The sequence below is a fragment of the Anomaloglossus baeobatrachus genome, chromosome 1 (genome assembly GCF_048569485.1).
Source record: "Anomaloglossus baeobatrachus isolate aAnoBae1 chromosome 1, aAnoBae1.hap1, whole genome shotgun sequence".
NCBI lineage: Eukaryota > Metazoa > Chordata > Amphibia > Anura > Aromobatidae > Anomaloglossus > Anomaloglossus baeobatrachus.
In genome coordinates, this window is record NC_134353.1 from 718,633,193 (window position 1) to 718,654,535 (window position 21,343).

At 51.6% G+C, this 21,343-nt stretch overlaps 1 protein-coding gene across 4 annotated transcripts in view; it reads right to left on the bottom strand.

Annotated features, from left to right (window-relative positions):
* LOC142250032 (E1A-binding protein p400-like) overlaps nt 1-21,343 on the bottom strand; it is a 407,327-nt gene that overhangs the window by 311,000 nt on the left and 74,984 nt on the right. For all 4 annotated transcript variants that reach the window (XM_075322102.1, XM_075322107.1, XM_075322113.1 and 1 more), the window contains exons 10-11: nt 19,243-19,292; nt 10,600-10,636 (exon numbers count right to left, since the gene is read on the bottom strand). In XM_075322102.1, coding sequence (XP_075178217.1) covers nt 10,600-10,636; nt 19,243-19,292 — 87 coding nt within the window. The remainder of the gene's footprint in view (nt 1-10,599; nt 10,637-19,242; nt 19,293-21,343) is intronic.

Sequence of the window (21,343 nt, forward strand, 5' to 3'; positions counted from 1 at the left end):
ACCGCTGCTTGCTCAGCGGAAGCTTCACTATCGCTGAGAGAGTATGAAACTCCATGCCAAGATACGTTAGTGATTGGGTCGGTGACAGATTTGACTTTGGGAAGTTGATGATCCACCCGAACGCCTGGAGAGTCTCCAGTGCAAAATTCAGGCTGAGTTGGCATGCCTCCTGAGAGGGTGCCTTGACCAGTAGATCGTCCAAGTAAGGGATCCCAGAGTGTCCGTGAGAGTGCAAGACTGCTACCACTGCTGCCATGATCTTGGTGAACACCCGGGGGGCTGTCGCCAGACCAAATGGCAGAGCCACGAACTGAAGATGTTCGTCTCCTATCACGAAGCGCAGAAAGCGTTGGTGCTCCGTAGCAATCGGCACGTGGAGATGAAGGGAATTTTGTTTACTTACCGTAAATTCCTTTTCTTCTAGCTCCAATTGGGAGACCCAGACAGTGGGTGTATAGCTACTGCCTCTGGAGGCCGCACAAAGAACTACACTTAAAAGTGTAAGGCCCCTCCCCTTCTGGCTATACACCCTCCCGTAGGAGTACGGATTCCTCAGTTTTAGTACCAAAGCAAGAAGGAGGAAAGCCAATAACAGTTTCAAAAACAAATTCAATCCGATAACAAGATCGGAGAACTTAAGAAACAACATGAACAACATGTGCACCCGAAAAACGAAACCCTAAGAACAAATAGGGCGGGTGCTGGGTCTCCCAATTGGAGCTAGAAGAAAAGGAATTTACGGTAAGTAAACAAAATTCCCTTCTTCTTTTTCGCTCCTAATTGGGAGACCCAGACAGTGGGACGTCCAAAAGCAGTCCCTGGGTGGGTAAAAAGATACCACATGAAACGGGCTGTCAGACAGCCTCTTCCTACAGGTGGGCCACCGCCGCCTGAAGGACCTGTCTACCTAGGCTGGCATCTGCCGAAGCGTAGGTATGCACTTGATAGTGTTTGGTAAACGTGTGCAGACTCGACCAGGTAGCCGCCTGGCACACTTGCTGAGCCGTAGCCTGATGCCGCAATGCCCAGGACGCACCCACGGCTCTGGTAGAATGGGCCTTCAGTCCAGATGGAATCGGAAGCCCAGCAGAACGGTATGTGTGAAGAATTGGTTCCTTGATCCACCGCGCCAGGGTGGATTTGGAAGCTTGCGATCCCTTATGCTGACCAGCGACTAGAACAAAGAGCGCATCAGAACGGCGTAGAGCCGCCGTGCGAGAAATGTAAATCCTGAGTGCTCTCACCAGGTCCAACAGATGTAAACCCTTTTCAAATTGGTGAACTGGATGCGGACACAAAGATGGCAAAGTGATATCCTGATTGAGATGAAAGGAAGAAACCACCTTGGGAGAAAACTCTGGAATTGGACGCAGTACTACCTTGTCTTGGTGAAACACCAGGAAGGGAGATTTGCAAGATAACGCCGCTAGCTCGGACACTCTTCGAAGAGACGTGACCGCCACAAGAAAAACTACCTTTTGTGAAAGCCGAGAAAGGGAAACCTCTTTCAAAGGCTCGAAAGGCGGCTTCTGGAGAGCAATGAGAACCTTGTTCAGATCCCAGGGTTCCAATGGCCGTCTGTAAGGAGGAACGATATGACGAACTCCTTGGAGAAACGTGCGTACTTTAGAAAGCCGTGCCAAGCGCTTCTGAAAGAATACGGATAGCGCGGAGACTTGACCCTTAAGAGAGCTAAGCGACAAACCTTTTTCCAACCCAGACTGCAGGAAGGAAAGAAAAATTGGCAATGCAAATGGCCAGGGAGAAAACCCTTGAGCCAAGCACCACGCTAAGAATATCTTCCACGTCCTGTGATAGATCTTAGCTGAGGATGGTTTTCTAGCCTGTCTCATTGTGGCAACAACTTCATGAGATAAACCTGAGGCCGCTAGGATCCAGGACTCAATGGCCACACAGTCAGGTTCAGGGCCGCAGAATTCAGATGGAAAAACGGCCCTTGAGACAGCAAATCTGGACGGTCTGGTAGTGTCCACGGTTGGCCTACCGTGAGATGCCACAGATCCGGGTACCACGACCTTCTTGGCCAATCTGGAGCGACGAGTATGGCTCGATGGCAGTCGGACCTGATTTTCCGGAGAACTCTGGGTAACAATGCTAGAGGTGGAAACACATAGGGGAGTCGGAATTGCGACCAATCCTGAACCAAGGCGTCTGCCGCCAGTGCTCGGTGATCGTGAGACCGTGCCATGAAAACTGGGACCTTGTTGTTGTGCCGTGACGCCATCAGATCGACGTCCGGCGTCCCCCAGCGGCAACAGATCTGCTGAAACACGTCCGGGTGAAGGGACCATTCTCCTGCGTCCATGCCCTGGCGACTGAGAAAGTCTGCTTCCCAGTTTTCCACGCCTGGGATGTGAACTGCGGATATGGTGGACGCTCTGCTTTCCACCCACGTCAAAATCCGCTGGACTTCTTGAAAAGCTTGGCGACTGCGTGTTCCCCCTTGGTGGTTGATGTACGCCACCGCCGTGGAATTGTCCGACTGAATCCGAATCTGCTTGCCTTCCAGCCATTGTTGGAAGGCTCGCAGGGCAAGATAGATTGCTCTGATTTCCAGAACATTGATCTGCAGGGTGGACTCTTCCTGAGTCCACGTCCCCTGAGCCCTGTGGTGGAGAAACACCGCTCCCCACCCTGATAGGCTCGCATCCGTCGTGACCACTGCCCAGGACGGGGGAAGGAACGACTTTCCCTGTGACAATGAGGTGGGGAGAAGCCACCAACGCAGAGAGTCCTTGGCAGTCTGAGAGAGGGAGACAGTCCTGTCGAGGGACGTCGATTTCCCATTCCATTGGCGTAGAATGTCCCATTGTAGAGGGCGCAGATGAAACTGCGCGAACGGGACTGCCTCCATTGCTGCTACCATCTTTCCTAGGAAATGCATGAGGCGCCTCAGTGAGTGCGACTGGCTCTGAAGGAGAGATTGCACTCCAGTCCGTAGCGAGCACTGCTTGTCCAGTGGAAGCTTCACTATCGCTGAGAGCGTATGAAACTCCATGCCAAGATAAGTCAGAGATTGGGTCGGGGTTAGATGAGACTTTGGAAAGTTGATAATCCACCCGAAACTCTGGAGAGTGTCTAGTGCCACCTTCAGACTGTGCTGGCATGCCTCTTGAGAGGGTGCCTTTATAAGCAGGTCGTCTAGATACGGGATGACCGAGTGACCCTGCGAGTGCAGAACAGCTACTACTGCTGCCATGACTTTGGTGAAGACCCGGGGGGCTGTTGCCAGACCGAAAGGTAACGCTACGAACTGCAGGTGTTCGTCGTGTATGACGAAGCGTAGGAAACGCTGATGCTCTGGTGCAATCGGCACGTGGAGATACGCATCTTTGATATCTATTGATGCTAGAAAATCTCCTTGAGACATTGAGGCTATGACGGAGCGTAGGGATTCCATCCGGAACCTCCTGACTTTTACGTGTCTGTTGAGCAACTTTAGATCCAGGACGGGTCGATACGATCCGTCCTTTTTTGGGACCACAAACAGATTGGAGTAAAAACCGTGACCTTGTTCCTGAAGAGGGACGGAGGTCACCACTCCTTCCGCCTTTAGAGCGGCCACCGCCTGCAACAGAGCATCGGCTCGGTCTGGTGGTGGAGAAGTTCTGAAGAAACGAGTTGGCGGACGAGAACTGAACTCTATCCTGTACCCGTGAGACAGAATATCCCTCACCCAACGGTCTTTGACGCGTGACAGCCAAATGTCGCCAAAGTGGGAAAGCCTCCCACCGACCGCGGGTGTGGGAATCGGAGACTGCAAGTCAGGAGGACGCCGTCTTGGCAACGGTTCCTCCGGCTGTCCTTTTTGGGCGTGACTGAGACCTCCAAGAATCTGAGCGTCTCTGGTCTTTTTGAGTCTTTTTTTTTTTTTTGACGAGGCGAATTGGGACCTGCCCGGTCCTCGAAAGGACCGATAACCAGACTGACCCTTCCTCTGTTGGGGTTTGTTTTGTCTGTGTTGCGGTAAGGATGAGTCCTTACCCTTGGAGTGTTTGATGATTTCATCCAAACGCTCTCCAAACAATCGGTCACGAGAAAAAGGCAAATTGGTTAAGCACTTCTTGGAATGAGAATCTGCTTTCCAATGTCTCAACCACAGGGCCCTACGCAAAACAACGGAGTTGGCTGACGCCACTGCCGTGCGGCTTGTAGCGTCAAGAACAGCATTAATCGCGTACGACGCGAATGCCGCCATTTGCGAGGTCAATGGTGCTACCTGCGGGGCAAATGCACGTGTGACTGAGTCGACTTGCGCAAGCCCGGCTGAGATAGCTTGGAGTGCCCATACGGCCGCAAAAGATGGCGCTAACGACGCTCCAATCGCTTCATAGATGGATTTCAGCCAGAGCTCCATCTGCCTGTCAGTGGCATCTTTAAGTGCCGCTCCATCTTCAACTGCAACCAAGGATCTAGCTGCAAGCCTGGAAATTGGAGGATCCACTTTTGGACACTGGGTCCAACCCTTGACCACCTCAGGGGGAAAAGGATAGCGTGCATCTTTAAGCCGTTTAGAAAAACGCCTTTCAGGATAAGCGTGGGGTTTCTGGATTGCGTCTCTAAAGTCAGCGTGGTCCAGAAAAGTGCTTAATGTACGCTTAGGGTATCTGAAATGGATTCTCTCGTGCTGCGAAGCTGACTCCTCTACAAGAGGAGCTGGTGGGGAAATATTTAACATCTTATTGATGTTAAATATAAGATCATTAACTATGGCGTCACCATCTGGTGTATCTAGATTGAGAGCGGTCCCAGGATCAGAATCCTGATCAGTTACGTCCGCCTCATCACCCATAGATTCATCTCGCTGGGATCCTGACCATTGAAATGAATGTGAAGGCCCGTCATAGCGAGCCCGCTTAGGCTGCCCGGGGCCATCGTCCGAGTCAGAGTCTTCACCCTGAGGTGTATGTGCCCGTCCCGGAGCTTGGAGGTAATTCAGCTGAGGGGGACCAGGGGGCAATGATTGCACAGTGTCCGTGGCCTGAAGTACAGGCCTAGCTCGCAATGTGTCAAGAATTTGTGACATAGTGAGAGACATTCTGTCAGCAAAAGCTGCAAACTCAGTTCCTGTCACCTGGACAGCATTCACAGGTGGTACACCCTGGGTCACGTCCAGCAGAGGTCCCGACTGTGCAAGCGCCGCAGGGGCCGAGCACTGCACACAATGGGGGTCCGTGGAGCCTGCCGGTAGAAAAGTCCCACATGCGGTGCAGGAAGCATATAATGTCTGTGCCTTGGCACCCTTGCGTTTTACGGACGACATGCTGCTGGCTCTCTGCAATGTGAGAGAGTCTATAGCCAAAGGGCGACCAGCGCTATGCAATACAAAGTATTTGTAGAAACAAAATACTAAGAATACTACTGGCACAAGAGGGGGTGAGCCCTGAGGGCTGCTTACCGCCCGCTGAATAGCGGGTAAGAGGCGCAGAATTCCTTGTCTGGGTCTCCCCGGCTCCCCTCTGCAGCTCAGCGTGTCAGCAGGAATGGCTGCCGGCGTCTGTGGAGAGGGGCGGTCCGTGGGAGTTCCTAAACAAAAGTGCGGGAAACAGTGTCCCCTCTGTGCCTATTGTGAGGGCTGGAGTATGTAAAAACGACTCCAGCCCTCGGCGCTGATGCACTGACCAGCGTCCCGCCCCTCTCCTGACTGGCAGGTCTGGGGGCGGGAACGAACGGAAGCAGGCCGCAAAAGCCGGGGACTCGAGTTATCAGCGCGGCCGCCGTAAAAGCGCGGCCCGCGCTGAAGTCCCCGGCGCACCACAAGTGCCAGCCGCGCCGCAGTCCCAGCGGCCGGCGCGACCGATTCCCAGAAGTGTGCCTGCTTCAGCGAAGCTGAATGAGGCCATGGCACAAGCGCCGCAGCGCTGATGTCCCCGGCGCACTACAACACCCAGCATGCTGCGGTGTGAGCGCCAAATGCACGGGGACACAGAGTACCTTGAGGAAGCAGGGCCATGTCCCTGATGTACTCCGCTCCATCCAGCATCTTCTCCAGGGGCTGTAGATGGAGCACGGTCTCAGTGCCTGGAGACCAGTAAATCCCACTTCACCCAGAGCCCTGTAAAAAGGGATGGGGAAGGAATCAGCATGTGGGCTCCTGCCGCCGTAACCGCAATGGGTACCTCAACCTTACAAACACCTCCGACATACAGTGGGGTGAGAAGGGAGCATGCTGGGAGCCCTGTATGGGCCCTCTTTTCTTCCATCCGACATAGTCAGCAGCTGCTGCTGACTAAAAACAATGGAGCTATGCGTGCGTGTCTGACCTCCTTCGCACAAAGCTAAAACTGAGGAATCCGTACTCCTACGGGAGGGTGTATAGCCAGAAGGGGAGGGGCCTTACACTTTTAAGTGTAGTTCTTTGTGCGGCCTCCAGAGGCAGTAGCTATACACCCACTGTCTGGGTCTCCCAATTAGGAGCGAAAAAGAAAAGCATCTTTGATGTCTATTGATGCTAGGAAATCTCCTTGGGACATTGAGGCAATGACTGAGCGGAGGGATTCCATCCGGAACCGCCTGGCGTTCACATGCTTGTTGAGCAGTTTTAGGTCCAGAACAGGACGGAAGGAGCCGTCCTGTTTTGGAACCACAAAGAGATTGGAGTAAAATCCTCGCCCCCGTTCCTGAGGGGGGACAGGGATCACGACTCCTTCTGCTCTTAGAGAGTCCACCGCCTGCAGCAGGGCATCTGCTCGGTTGGGGTGTGGGGAGGTTCTGAAGAACCGAAGTGGAGGCCGAGAACTGAACTCGATTCTGTACCCGCGAGACAAAATGTCTGTTACCCACCGGTCTTTGACCTGTGACAGCCAAATGTCGCAAAAGCGGGAGAGCCTGCCACCGACCGAGGATGCGGAGGGAGGAGGCCGAAAGTCATGAGGTAGCCGCCTTGGAAGCGGTTCCTCCATTTGCTTTCCTGGGGCGTGAGTGAGCCCGCCAGGAATCTGAGCTCCCTTGTCCTTTCTGAGTCCCTTTGGACGAGGAGAATTGGGGCTTGCCCGAGCCTCGAAAGGACCGAAACCTCGACTGCCACTTTTTCTGTTGAGGTTTACTTGCTCTGGGCTGTGGCAAGGAAGAGTCCTTACCCTTGGACTGTTTTATGATTTCCGCCAATGGCTCACCAAACAGTCTGTCCCTAGATAATGGCAAGCTGGTTAAGCATTTTTTAGAACCAGCATCTGCTTTCCAGTCCCTTAACCATAAGGCTCTGCGCAAAACCACAGAATTGGCGGCCGCCATAGAGGTACGGCTCGTAGATTCTAGGACAGCATTGATAGCATAGGTCGCAAACGCAGACATTTGCGAGGTTAGGGACGCCACCTGCGGCACTGCTGGATGCATGATAGCATCCACCTGTGCTAAACCAGCTGAAATAGCTTGTAGTGCCCACACGGCCGCGAATGCTGGAGCAAAGGACGCGCCGATAGCTTCATAGACAGATTTCAACCAAAGGTCCATCTGTCTGTCGTTGGCATCTTTAAGTGAAGCCCCATCCTCTACTGCGACTATGGATCTAGCCGCAAGCTTGGAAATTGGGGGATCCACCTTTGGGCACTGGGTCCAGCGTTTGGCCACTTCAGCGGGAAAAGGATAACGGGTATCCTTAGAACGCTTAGAGAAACGCTTGTCTGGATGAGCGTCGTGCTTCTGGATTGATTCTCTGAAGTCAGAGTGGTCTAAAAAAGCACTTAATTTACGCTTGGGATACAGGAAATGGAACTTCTCCTGCTGTGCAGCTGCCTCCTCTGCAGAAGGGGCTGGGGGAGAAATATCCAACAGCCTATTAATTGCCGATATAAGGTCATTAACCATGGCGTCACCATCAGGGGCATCCAGATTGAGAGGGCCCTCAGGATTAGAATCCTGGTCACCGTCCTCAGTCTCATCACAGAGAGATTCTTCTCGCTGAGACCCTGAGCAGTGTGATGACGTCGAGGGTCTTTCCCAGCGAGCTCGCTTAGGCTGCCTGGGACTGTCATCTGAGTCAGAGACTTCCGCTTGTGATGCTTGAGACCCCCTCGAAGTACGGACTAGTTCCAACTGAGGGGGACCAGATAGCATAGCCACAGCCGTGTCCATGGTCTGGGGAACTGGCCTGGCCTGCAAGGTCTCCAGGATTTTTGTCATAGCCTCAGACATTTTATCAGCAAACACTGCAAAGTCTGTCCCCGTCACCGGGGCAGGGTTCACAGGCGTCTCTGCCTGGGCTACCACCACCATAGGCTCTGGCTGACGAAGTGCCACTGGGACTGAACATTGCACACAATGTGGATCATTGGAGCCTGCCGGTAGATCAGCCCCACATGCAGTACAAACAGTGTACACAGCCCGTGCCTTGGCAGCCTTGCGTTTTGCGGATGACATGTTGCTGCTTCCTCAGAGCAGTACAGGGTGTCCAGCCAAGAAGCGACCTTACAGTGCAACTATATATATATATGGTACCAAGAAAAAAGTACACTAATATATCACTGAGGCACTAGTGGGGCCAGCACTACTGTGCAGCTTACCGCCCGCTTAGGAGCGGTGTGTGGTCGCCAGAAATCCCTCTAGTCTGGGTCTCCCAGAGCCTGCTGCCTCTCCCCAGCCAGATCGCATGTGTAATGGCTGCCGGCGTCCTTGTGGAGAGGGGGGGCGGGCCCTGGGCGTACACCGACGAAGAGCGGGAAGTCTGCTTCCCCTTGTGCCTAGTGAGAGGGCTGGAGCATGTAAATAAGGCTCCAGCCCTCGGCGCTGCCATTGAGCAGCGTCTCTCCCCTACCCTGATTGACAGGGTGGGGGCGGGAACGAAGCGGCGCTAGGCCGCAGAAGCCGGGGGCTAAAGTTAAAAGCGCCGCCGCCGTATAAGCGCGGTCGGCGCAAAGCCCCCGGCGCACCACAAGTCGCAGCTGCGCCGCCGCTCCAGGAGCGGTCGGCGCAGTAGTTCCCAACACACAACGTCACTCAGCAAAGCTGCAGTGACCTAACCCCCAGCGTACAGCGCCACTGTCCCCGGCGCACTACAACGCTCAGCAAGCCCTGAGAGTGTCCGTGCCTGCCGGGGACACAGAGTACCTGAAAGTTGCAGGGCCTTGTCCCTGAACGGCACTCCCGCTCCCAATCCAGCAGGTTCTATGGGTCTGTGGATGGAGCCCGGCCCCAGGGCTTGGGGGCCGGCAAGATCCCACTTCCACAGAGCCCTCCAGGGGATGTGGAAGGAAAACAGCATGTGGGCTCCAGCCTCTGTACCAGCAATAGGTACCTCAACCTTACAAGCACCAACCGCGGGTGAGAAGGGAGCATGCTGGGGGCCCTATATGGGCCCTCTTTTCTTCCATCCGATAGAGCCAGCAGCTACTGCTGACTACAAACAGTGGAGCTATGCGTGGATGTCTGACCTCCTTCGCACAAAGCCGAAAACTGGTGAGCCAGTGATCCCACTGGGGGTGTATAGCCAGAAGGGGAGGGGCCTTACACTTTTTAGTGTAATAGCTTTGTGTGGCCTCCGGAGGCAGTGCTATACACCCAATCGTCTGGGTCTCCCAATAGAGCGCCGAAGAAAAAGATTTTACTGTGAGTACCCAAAATCTTATTTGGTTCCTACACCACTACCTTGTCATGGTGGGATTTCTGTTTTTTTTTTTTTTTAATCAAAACCTGTCACACAGTTTTAAACAAACTTCGCCGACTGTCATGGTGGCTTTAGGCTCTGTTCAGATTAAAGATTCTGACACTCTGCTAGATGGTTTCTCTGGTGTCTGGGATCAACACAGGCAGAATTGGGTGTCAACCTGCTGTGTGCCGATTCATAGGCAGGATAGCAAGAGTTTATCTCTGCGGAGGATGGATGTGCACTGGGCATGATCCAGAGTCCTCAGCACTTCCGGTCATGCGCACTGTACCTCACTGAGGCTGGGAAGCTTACACCCGGCATCAGTTTAGTGCACATGATCGGAAGCCCTGGGTACTCCGGATCATGCGCACTGCACAGCCATCCTCCGCTGGCCGCCACGAACAATGAGGTATGTGCGGCGTCGTTGAGTATTCATTAGCATGCTAGCACGCCTCTGCGGGCGTACTACCATGCTATGTGGGCCGACTAGCTAAGGAAAGAAACGCCCTTGGGACTAGTCCCTGCGCTCATTAGCATGAGATAGAAGTTTTTTAGAAATACTTTTTCTAAAGATCTGTTTAATTATACTAGTGTATACAAGGACGGTTAGGCAGGGATTATCAATATGCACCCAGAACTGCTCGTGGTTCTTGGTGCATATTGCACCTGACAGGTTCCCTTAAATTTACTTTTTTTCTCTTCGGGTCCATACTTGGAACCTTACAAATACTAAAACAAAAGTGAACCAAAAGGCGACCAGGTGGAAGTGGTCATAGGCTAAATCTACAGATTTTTTTTCTACACTGGATATGAATTAAAAATAAAGATCTTCAGCATTTAAGCATATTTTTTTTAAAACATCAAAAGTATTTCCTTTCTTCCAAAATAAATGGGGAAAATGTAAAAATTTACACCATGTTGTAAATTGTACATTTTTGAGTATATATGGTACCAAGTCAAGCATTTTATATGAAAACAAACAAAGAACAACAAACCTTTAGCCTTTAAAACAGTGCCTATAGCTGCTGGATCCTAAAAGAAAGAGAAAACGGTACACATCACTAACTTACAAACCAGTTCATGTTTCATGTGCAATTGAAAACACTCCCTAAATTTCAGTTTTACTCTCGCACAAAAATAAATAAATAAATAAAGGATATCCCAGGGTTACAATACTACATTACAACTAAAATCCATTATTAAATGTATATTCCCTGCTATGTTGGATTTCCTATGAAACAAACAAAAAAAAAGAGAATTTTGTTTACTTACCGTAAATTCTTTTTCTTATAGTTCCGTATTGGGAGACCCAGACCTTGGGTGTTAAGCTTCTGCCTCCGGAGGACACACAAAGTACTACACTAAAAAGTGTAGCTCCTCCCTCTGAGCTTATACACCCCCTGGTGAGCCAGTCCCAGCCAGTTTAGTGCAAAAGCTGAAGGAGAATAGCCACCCACAAGTAGAACAGAGCAAGAGCCGGAACAACCGGAGACTCTGTCCACGACAACAGCCGGTGATAACACGCGGAACAAGAAATTGACAACAGGCAACAGGCAGGGTGCTGGGTCTCCCAATACGGAACTATAAGAAAAAGAATTTACGGTAAGTAAACAAAATTCTCTTTTTCTTTATCGTTCCTTTGGGAGACCCAGACCTTGGGACGTTCCAAAGCAGTCCCTGGGTGGGAATAAACAGAAAAACTAAGAAGTAGGCAGAACCTAACTTCACAAATGGGCGACAGCCGCCTGAAGGATGCGTCTGCCCAAGCTCGCATCTGCCGAAGCATGAGCATGCACTTGGTAGTGCTTCGAGAAGGTATGCCGGCTAGTCCAAGTGGCAGCCTGACAGACTTGTTGAGCCGTAGCCTGGTGCCTAAAAGCCCAAGAGGCACCGACAGCTCTGGTCGAGTGTGCCGTGATCCCCGGCGGGGGAGGCACCTGAGTACTCTGATAGGCGTCTGAAATGGTCGATCTAATCCAACGGGCTAAGGTCGGCCTTAGAAGCAGGGAGGCACTTGCGCCGACCTGTGGTTAGCACAAAAAGAGAGGTGCACCGCCTAAGCGCAGCGGTGCGAGACACATAGATCCGGAGAGCACACACCAGATCTAGAGTATGCAGCGCTTTCTCAAAGCGATGAACAGGAGCCGGACAGAAGGAAGGTAGGGTAATGTCCTGGTTAAGGTGGAAAGGAGAGACCACCTTAGGAAGAAAGTCCGTAGTCGGACGGAGAACCACCTTGTCTTGATGAAAAACTAAAAAAGGTGACTCTGAGGAGAGCGCAGCCAAATCATAGACTCTCCTGAGAGAAGTTATGGCAACCAGAAAGGCCACTTTCTGAGAAAGACGATACAAAGAAACCTCCCTAAGAGGCTCAAAGGGGGTTTCTGCAATACCGTGAGGACCAAGTTAAGGTCCCAGGGATCCAAGGGCCGCCGATAAGGCGGAATGATATGAGACACGCCTTGCATGAAGGTGCGGACCTGAGCCAGCCGAGCGAGACGCCGCTGGAACAGAACTGACAGAGCTGAGACTTGTCCCTTGAGAGAGTTGAGGGACAGTCCTAGCTGCAGACCGGACTGTAGAAAAGACAGAAGGGTCGGCAAAGAGAATGGCCAAGGAGGATGGCCGGTAGAGCAACACCAGGATAGGAAAATTTTCCAAGTCCTGTGATAGATCTTAGCGGAGGAAGACTTACGGGCCCGAGTCATAAGTGGAGATGACTTCAGGAGGAATACCAGAAGCCGTCAAAATCCAGGACTCAAGAGCCACGCCGTCAATTTGAGAGCCGCAGAATTCGGGCGGAAAAACGGACCTTGCGAGAGTAGGTCTGGACGGTCCGGGAGATGCCACGGCATCTCTACGGACAGTTGGAGCAGGTCCGGATACCAAGCTCGCCTGGGCCAGTCCGGTGCAATGAGGATGACTCGACGGCCCTCCATTCTGATCTTGCGCAGGACTCTGGGCAAGAGAGATAGAGGGGGAAACACGTAGGACAAACGAAACTGGGACCAGTCTTGAACCAGAGCGTCCGCGGCGAAGGCCTGAGGATCGTGGGAGCGAGCCACGTAAACAGGAACTTTGTTGTTGTGACGGGATGCCATTAGGTCCACGTCCGGAGTGCCCCATTTGCGGCAGATTGACAAACACTGCCGGGTGCAGGGACCACTCGCCACCGTCCACGCTTTGACGGCTGAGATAATCTGCCTCCCAGTTTTCCACGCATGGGATGTGGACTGCGGATATGGTGGACTTGGAGACCTAGGCCCATTGAAGGATGCGTTGTACCTCCATCATTGCCAGGTGGCTGCGTGTCCCGCCTTGGTGATTGATGTAGGCAACCGCTGTCGCGTTGTCTGACTGGACTCGAATGTGCCTGCCCGCCAACAGGTGGTGAAAAGCTAGGAGAGCTAGAAGCACGGCTCTGGTTTCCAGCACATTGATTGAAAGGGCTGACTCGGACGGAGTCCCAAGTGCCCTGCGCTCTGTGGTGGAGACATACCGCTCCCCAGCCGAAAAGGCTGGCATCCGTGGTGAGAATCACCCAGGACGGGGCCAGGAAGGAGCGCCCTTGGGACAGGGAGAGGGGCCGAAGCCACCACTGAAGAGAGCTCCTGGTCCGTGGCGACAGAGCCACTAACCTGTGCAAGGAGGAAGGCCGCTTGTCCCAACAGCGAAGAATGTCCAGCTGCAGGGGGCGCAGATGGAACTGGGCAAAGGGAACAGCCTCCATGGACGCCACCATTTGACCCAGCACCTGCATCACACGCCTGAGGGTATAACGGCGGGGCCTCAGCAGAGAGTGCACCGCTAGTTGGAGTGACTGCTGTTTGATTAAGGGCAACTTCACAAGTGCCGGCAAAGTCTCGAACTGCATCCCTAGGTACGTGAGACTCTGGGTCAGAGTCAGTGGATTTGGGAAGATTGACAAGCCACCTGAATTGGGCTAGAGTGGCGAGAGTGAGCGAGACACTCCGCTGACAGTCTGCGCTGGATGGAGCCTTGACTAGAAGGTCGTCCAGGTAAGGGAGCACTGCCAACCCTGGAGGTGCAGAACCGCAATCACTGCTGCCATGACCTTGGTGAATACCCGAGGGGCCGTGGCTAACCCGAAGGGGAGAGCCACGAATTGGAAATGATCCTCTCCTATTGCAAAACGTAACCAACGCTGGTGTGAAACTGCAATTGGCACATGCAGATAGGCATCTCTGATGTCGATGGACGCCAGGAAATTCCCTTTGGGTCATTGAGGCAATGACTGATCGCAGAGACTCCATGCGAAAATGCCGCACCCGAACATGCTTGTTGAGAAGCTTGAGATCCAGGATGGGCCGGAAGGAACCGTCCTTTTTGGGGACTAGGAAGAGATTTGAGTAGAAACCTCTGAACCGTTCCCGAGCGGGAACTGGTACAATTACTCTGTTTGCCTGCAAGGATGCCACGGCCTGTGAGAAGGCGGCGGCCTTGGAGCAGGGGGGAGTTGAGAGAAAAAATCTGTTTGGCGGGCTGGAAGAGAATTCTATCCTGTAGCCGTGAGATATGATATCTCTCACCCACTGATCGGAGACTTGTTTTAACCAAGAGTCGCCAAAGTGGGAGAGCCTGCCACCGACTAAGGACGTTGCTGGAGCGGGCAGAGAGTCACGCGGAGGCTGCCTTAGTGGCAGAACCTCCTGAGGTCTTCTGCGGACGCGCTCTTGGGCACCAGTTGGATTTCTGGTCCTTAGCTGAGTTAGCGGACGAGGCGGAGGGCTTAGAGGACGACCAGTTGGAGGAACGAAAGGAACGAAACCTCAACTGATTCCTACCCTGGGCGGGTTTCCTGGTCTTGGTTTGTGGCATGGAAGTACTCTTCCCGCCAGTAGCTTCTTTAATGATTTCATCCAGCTGTTCACCGAACAGCCGGGAACCAGCAAAAGGGAGCCCAGCAAGGAACTTCTTTGAAGAAGCATCTGCCTTCCACTCTCGAAGCCACAAGATCCTGCGGATAACGAGGGAATTAGCCGAAGCCACCACAGTGCGGTGAGAAGCCTCTAGCATGGCAGACATGGCATAAGAAGAAAAAGCTGAAGCTTGAGAAGTTAAGGCAACCATCTCAGGCATAGATTCCTTGGTGAGGGAATGCATCTCCTCTAGAGAAGCAGAGATGGCTTTGAGAGCCCACACTCCTGCAAAAGTCGGGGAAAACGCGGCCCCCGCCGCTTCATACACAGATTTGGTCAGAAGGTCAATCTGACGGTCAGTGGAATCCTTAAGTGAGGTGCCGTCAGCCACCGACACAACGGTCCGGGCTGAGCCTAGACACCGGAGGGTCTACCTTTGGAGAGTGAAACCACTCCTTGACCACCTCAGGTGGAAAGGGAAAACGGTCATCAGAACCACGCTTTGGAAAGCGTTTGTCAGGACAGGCCCTGGGTTTGGTCACAGCGCTCTGAAAACTGGAGTGGTTAAAGAACACACTCTTTACTCTCTTAGGCGAGGTAAACTGGTGCTTTTCTGCCAGAGAGGGTTGCTCCTCTGATACTGGCGGATTGAGATCCAGTACAGAATTAATAGAAACAATCAAGTCACTAAGATCTGAGTCACCCTCGTAAAGATCGATGGGGTACATGGAGTTAGCCTCCGAGCCCCCCGTAAGGGCATCCTCCTCTTCTTGCGAGTCAGCTCTTCAATCAGAGCCGCGGGAGGAGGAGGGGGAGGAAACCCTGCGCCTTCTCTTAGGAGGACGGGGTCTGGGACCTGATGATGAATCCTCTGTGAGCTCCGATGGATGGAGGTCAGAGGATAGGGATCCTAAAGAACCCTTAGCCAGAGCATTAGAGGCACCCTGTGAGGAGGGCTGATGCATATTCATCAAAGTCCTGGACAAAAGTCCCATGGACTCAGCAAATGACTGGGATATAGACCTAGAGAAGGACTCTACCCAGGCCGGGGGTTCAGCCACAGGTGCAGAGGCAGCCGGAGAGACCACTGGGGGTGAGACTCCAGGCTGTGGCACCTCCAAGTTAGAGCAGACATCACAATGTGGATAGGTGCTCGGCTCAGGCAGCAGGAGCTTACATGCAGCGCATACAGTATAAAGCTTTGGAGCCTTGCTCCTCGTGTGAGACATGCTGCTGGAGTGGGGGCTCTGCAAGAGAATGAACCCCAGGGAGAATATACAGAGGTCCACAACCAGAGACCGGCTGTGGCTTACCAGACCGCTGGAAGCGGTGTTGTGTGCCCTCCAGAACCCGAAGCCCGGACCCCCAATGCACAGCACCTCAGCAGGGATGCAGAGTGCAGAAAGACCCAGCGCAGAGTGAACTCTGCCTAAGAAAATGGCCGCCGGAGCGAAGAGAGGGGGCGGGACTTGGGGGCGTTCCTGAAGGAGAGCGGGAACTGGAGGGCCATAGAGACCTGCAGGGGAGGAGACCCGCCCCAGCAGTGGGGAGTGTCCCTCCCCTGTGCAGGACGGCCGCCGGGAGGAGCCGTGCCTGTCCCTCTGCATGAGTGACATGCGAGGGTAGTTAACAGAAACTAGGCCTCCGGCAAAGCCGGGGCCTAAATTTAAGCGGCGAGGCCGATGCGCAGGCACCATCGGCGCGGTTCTCGGCGAAGGCTAGAGAACCCGCCGGAAATGCCAAAATAAATACATTCAGCATACTCTCCCTATACAATAAAGAACAGGGACCCCCAACACATAAACGTCTCAGGTACTTAGCTGCTGAGACCAGGTCCCTGGGGATGAGTGCTCCGGTCCAGGAGGATCCTCAAGGGGCTGTGGATGGAGACCGGTCTCCTGCCAGGCATGGAGACCGTGCCGGCTCCCACTTCAAGCCAGAGCCCAGGGGGGATGGTGAAGGAGCACGGCATTTTAGGCTCCAGCCTTGGAAATCAACCTTACAACACCGCTGACACAGTGGGGTGAGAAGGGACATGCCGGGGGTCCAGACGTGGACCCGCACTTCTTCAATCTCTTCCAAAGAAAAAAATCATGAGAATGCATGTGTGGAAGTATGCCTCCTGAACACAAAGCGATAAACTGGCTGGGACTGGCTCACCAGGAGGTGTATAAGCTCAGAGGGAGGAGCTACACTTTTAAGTGTAGTACTTTGTGTGTCCTCCGGAGGCAGAAGCTAAACACCCATGGTCTGGGTCTCCCAAAGGAACGATAAAGAAATATCTTTGTTGATTTGGTTACAGTTTGCTTCAAGCTTTAAAGTTATCGTCTATCCTGTATACATATTTGTATGCAATAACTTGGTGGTCCGGGGAACCTCACCGATGCCACAAAATGCACTCTACATAGCCTCGTCTAAACAGAGCAACAATGGAGCAAGGTCAGCAACACTCTACTACTCCTCTATGTGACTGCTCGACATAGCGAGGGACTGTACTCCGCTATTTCTGGCAGATTCTTAGAAAATGAATGGGGTAGACCTCAGCTCCATTCATTTATCCCATGGATAGGCAGTAAAGAAGCATTCACAACCAAATTTGTATATGCTAATCCATTCTAAATGTGTCTGTAATATAGTTTACATGTATTAAAATACGTACTGATCACAGTCTTCGAGGTTTCCTGCGTCGTTCCATTCCTCTTCTGGGTCACATGAACTCAAATCAGACTTGATCACACAAGGGTTTATTAATAGACAAAGTCACGCTCACAATGTCAGTCTATGAAGACTTTTTCTCAGGCTCCATAGGCTTACATTGTGGAAGTTTATAAATGTTTATGGTGTTCGCTGGGCGTTCTAATTTCTGATCACATCACGTTGTGACATTACACACGGTTCCAACACTGTATAATGCGGGTTTTACTCAGACTCAGGAACACACTTTCATTTAAAAGTCCAGCAGTTTATTCACAGCACAGCATAATCTACAATTGTGGTACACATCATCACACATGGATTTCTGGTCCGAAACAGTTGTGGTACACCCCACACAGGTTTGGATACTTCCAGTATCCAAGTGGAGCAGCCAGAGCCTCCACTCACTCACCTCTAGCCGGTTAAAGACAACAACCAAGACTTCCCCTCAACTGGGTTCCTTCCAGAGGCTTCAACCTCTGAGTTTAGCAGCCTCTCCTCTCTGCCTAAAGGCTGCCACACACACACACACACACACACACTTGCCATGTGCCAAACAACCTCATTAAGACACGTGTTAAACACACCCATAGGTGGGGAATGTGGATGGCCAGTCCGTCCCCATCTCTCCAGTAGTCTGTGAGCCAGGCTGTATGAATATAATAGCAAACATTTGTGGCACTACAAATACCAGCACAAACTTCCATGTTCACACCCTCTCTGTGGTACATATCGGCCATTAACTATGTAGCCAATTGCTTTCCTACATCATGTACTAGAGTCAATTACAACACTAAATTAGGGATTGGGGAAAAGGGGAATAGGTGGATAATACAGGGAAAGTTAATTGTGAGAATCAGAAATGGTTTATAATAAAAGCAATTTGGAACAATTTTGATGGAATAAGAGGTGGTTGGGAGATCAAGAAGGAAAGAGCTCTAGGCGACAGCCGAATGAGCTGCTTGGTACCCTCAGTAGGTGCAGTACTGATGTGTTGCGAGCACCGATTTACAGAACAAAACACCATAGATTGTGCTGCTCTGCCTAGTTACCTTAGGGGAAATGTAATTCTTTTTGTGATTTGACATGTTACTGGGGCAAAATAAACCATAGGCACAGTATGTGGTGCAGATGATACATTGTGACATACTAGGATTAGTGATGAGCGAATAGTAACTACTCAGGTTTGGATTATTCGTAATGAATAATAAAGTACTATTCTGATATTTGTCAGGAAAAACAAACCTAATGCAAGTCAATTTGGAACCCGAGTATTTTTTATGAAGATTCGCCAGATGATTTCCCAGAAAATTTCCTAAATCTTAGAGCAGTCAGACTGTGGAAAACACTATAACAGCTTTTAAAAAAGGTCTGGATGATTTCCTCACTACACACAATGTCGGTTATAACTGATTTAGTGACTAAATGTATAATTGGAGGAGGAAGGTTAAACTAGATGGACCTAGGTCTTTTTTCAACCTATGTAACTTTGAGATTCGTTACAAATAATACAAAACACGGTTACTATTCGCCCATCGCTAACTAGGATTGCTCACAAATGCTGAACAACTCATTCTGCCTATACTTCCATAACTCAATATCCCTACTGAGGGAAATTATTACACAGATGGCTGATAATATTAAGGGGATGCCAGCCATTCCCAAAATAGCAGAGATAATTAGTGGCTCAGATTAATATTGTGATGACCAGATTGCCATTATGCGCATGATTTAGGCAATTTGATTTTGATACAAGTAAAAGCTTTTTGTCTACAGTGTTTTAATATATCAATAATATGACATTCTATTTAAATCCCCTTTTCTCCATCCCTAATATAGGTTTTATATGGAAGTCCCTGTGTGAGCTGGCACATACAAGGAGCAATCACATGGACCAGAGCAACACTAGATACCGGGAATGACAGCAATTGGTAATTATTTTACTGCATCTACAACATTACAGGCACATTTAACAGTGAGTAGGGGATAAACATTTTGCTGGGAGAGCACCTTTAAAAATTGGTACATCATCGTTAAGGGAAGATAATACGCTTAGTTACTTACCAAACACTGGTCTACCTTCGCTCGTCTCTCTGTCTTCTTAACATGCTGATCTGAAAAAAGAAAAAAGTTGGATAATACTGTAATAAGTTTCATCCTGAAAGAGAACCGGTCACCAGATTTGGTGACTATAAGCTGCGGCCACCACCAGTGGGCTCCTATATATAGCATTCTAACATGCTGTATATAAGAGCCCAGGCCGCTGTGTAGAGCATAAAAAAGAGAATTTTGTTTACTTACCGTAAATTCTTTTTCTTATAGTTCCGTCTTGGGAGACCCAGACCATGGGTGTATAGCTTCTGCCTCCGGAGGACACACAAAGTACTACACCTAAAAGGTGTAGCTCCTCCCTCTGAGCCTATACACCCCCTGGTGAACCAGTCACAACCAGTTTAGTGCAAAACCTGAAGGAGAATAGCCACCCACAAGTAGAACAGAGCAAGAGCCGGAACAACCGGAGACTCTGTTCACGACAACAGCATGTGAAAACACACGGAACAAGGAAATTGCCAACAGGCAACAGGGAGGGTGTGGGGTCTCCCAAGACGGAACTATAAGAAAAAGAATTTACGGTGAGTAAACAAAATTCTCTTTTTCTTTATCGTTCCTTTGGGAGACCCAGACCTTGGGACATTCCAAAGCAGTCCCTGGGTGGGAAATAAACAAAAAAACTAAGAAGTAGGCAGAAACCTAACTTCACAAATGGGCGACCGCCGCCTGAAGGATGCGTCTGCCCAAGCTCGCATCTGCCGAAGCATGAGCATGCACTTGGTAGTGCTTCGAGAAGGTATGCCGGCTAGCCCAAGTGGCAGCCTGACAGACTTGCTGAGCCATAGCCTGGTGCCGAAAAGCCCAAGAGGCACCGACAGCCCTGGTCGAGTGCGTTTTAATCCCCGGCGGGGGAGGAGCCTGCGAACTTTGGTAGGCGTCCGAAATGGTCGACCTAATCCAACGGGCTAAGGTCGACTTAGAAGAAGGGAGGCCCTTGCGCCGACCTGTGGTTAGCACAAAAAGAGAGGTACACCGCCTAAGCACAGCGGTGCGAGACACATAGATCCGGAGAGCACGCACCAGATCTAGAGTATGTAGAGCTTTTTCAAAGCGATGAACAGGGGCCGGACAGAAGGAAGGTAAGGTAATGTCCTGGTTAAGGTGGAAAGGAGAGACCACCTTAGGAAGGAAATCCGGAGTCGGACGGAGAACCACCTTGTCTTGATGAAAGACTAAAAAGGGTGACTCCGAGGAGAGCGCAGCCAAATCAGAAACTCTCCTGAGAGAAGTTATAGCAACCAGAAAGGCCACTTTCTGTGAGAGACGATACAAAGAAACCTCCCTAAGGGGCTCAAAGGGGGGTTTCTGCAAGACCGTGAGAACCAAGTTAAGGTCCCAGGGGTCCAAGGGCCGCCGGTAAGGCGGGATGATGTGAGACGCGCCCAGCATGAAGGTGCGGACCTGAGCCAGCCGAGCGAGACGCCGATGGAACAGGACTGACAGGGCCGAAACCTGTCCCTTGAGAGAGTTGAGGGACAGACCTAGCTGCAGACCGGACTGTAGAAAAGACAGAAGGGTCGGCAAGGAGAATGGCCAAGGAGAATGGTCGGTAAAGCGACACCAGGACAGGAAAATTTTCCAAGTCCTGTGATAGATCTTAGCGGACGAAGACTTACGGGCCCGAGTCATAGTGGAGATGACTTCAGGGGGAATACCAGAAGCCGTCAAAATCCAGGACTCAAGAGCCACGCCGTCAATTTGAGGGCCGCAGAATTCGGGCGGAAGAACGGACCTTGCGAGAGTAGGTCTGGACGGTCCGGGAGAGGCCACGGCATCTCTACGGACAGTTGGAGCAGGTCCGGATACCAAGCTCGCCTGGGCCAGTCCGGTGCAATGAGGATGACTCGACGACCCTCCATTCTGATCTTGCGCAGAACTCTGGGCAAGAGAGCTAGAGGGGGAAACACGTAGGACAGACTAAACTGGGACCAGTCCTGAACCAGAGCGTCCGCGGCGAAGGCCTGAGGATTGTTTGAGCGAGCCACGTAGACAGGAACTTTGTTGTTGTGACGGGATGCCATTAGGTCCACGTCCGGAGTGCCCCATTTGTGGC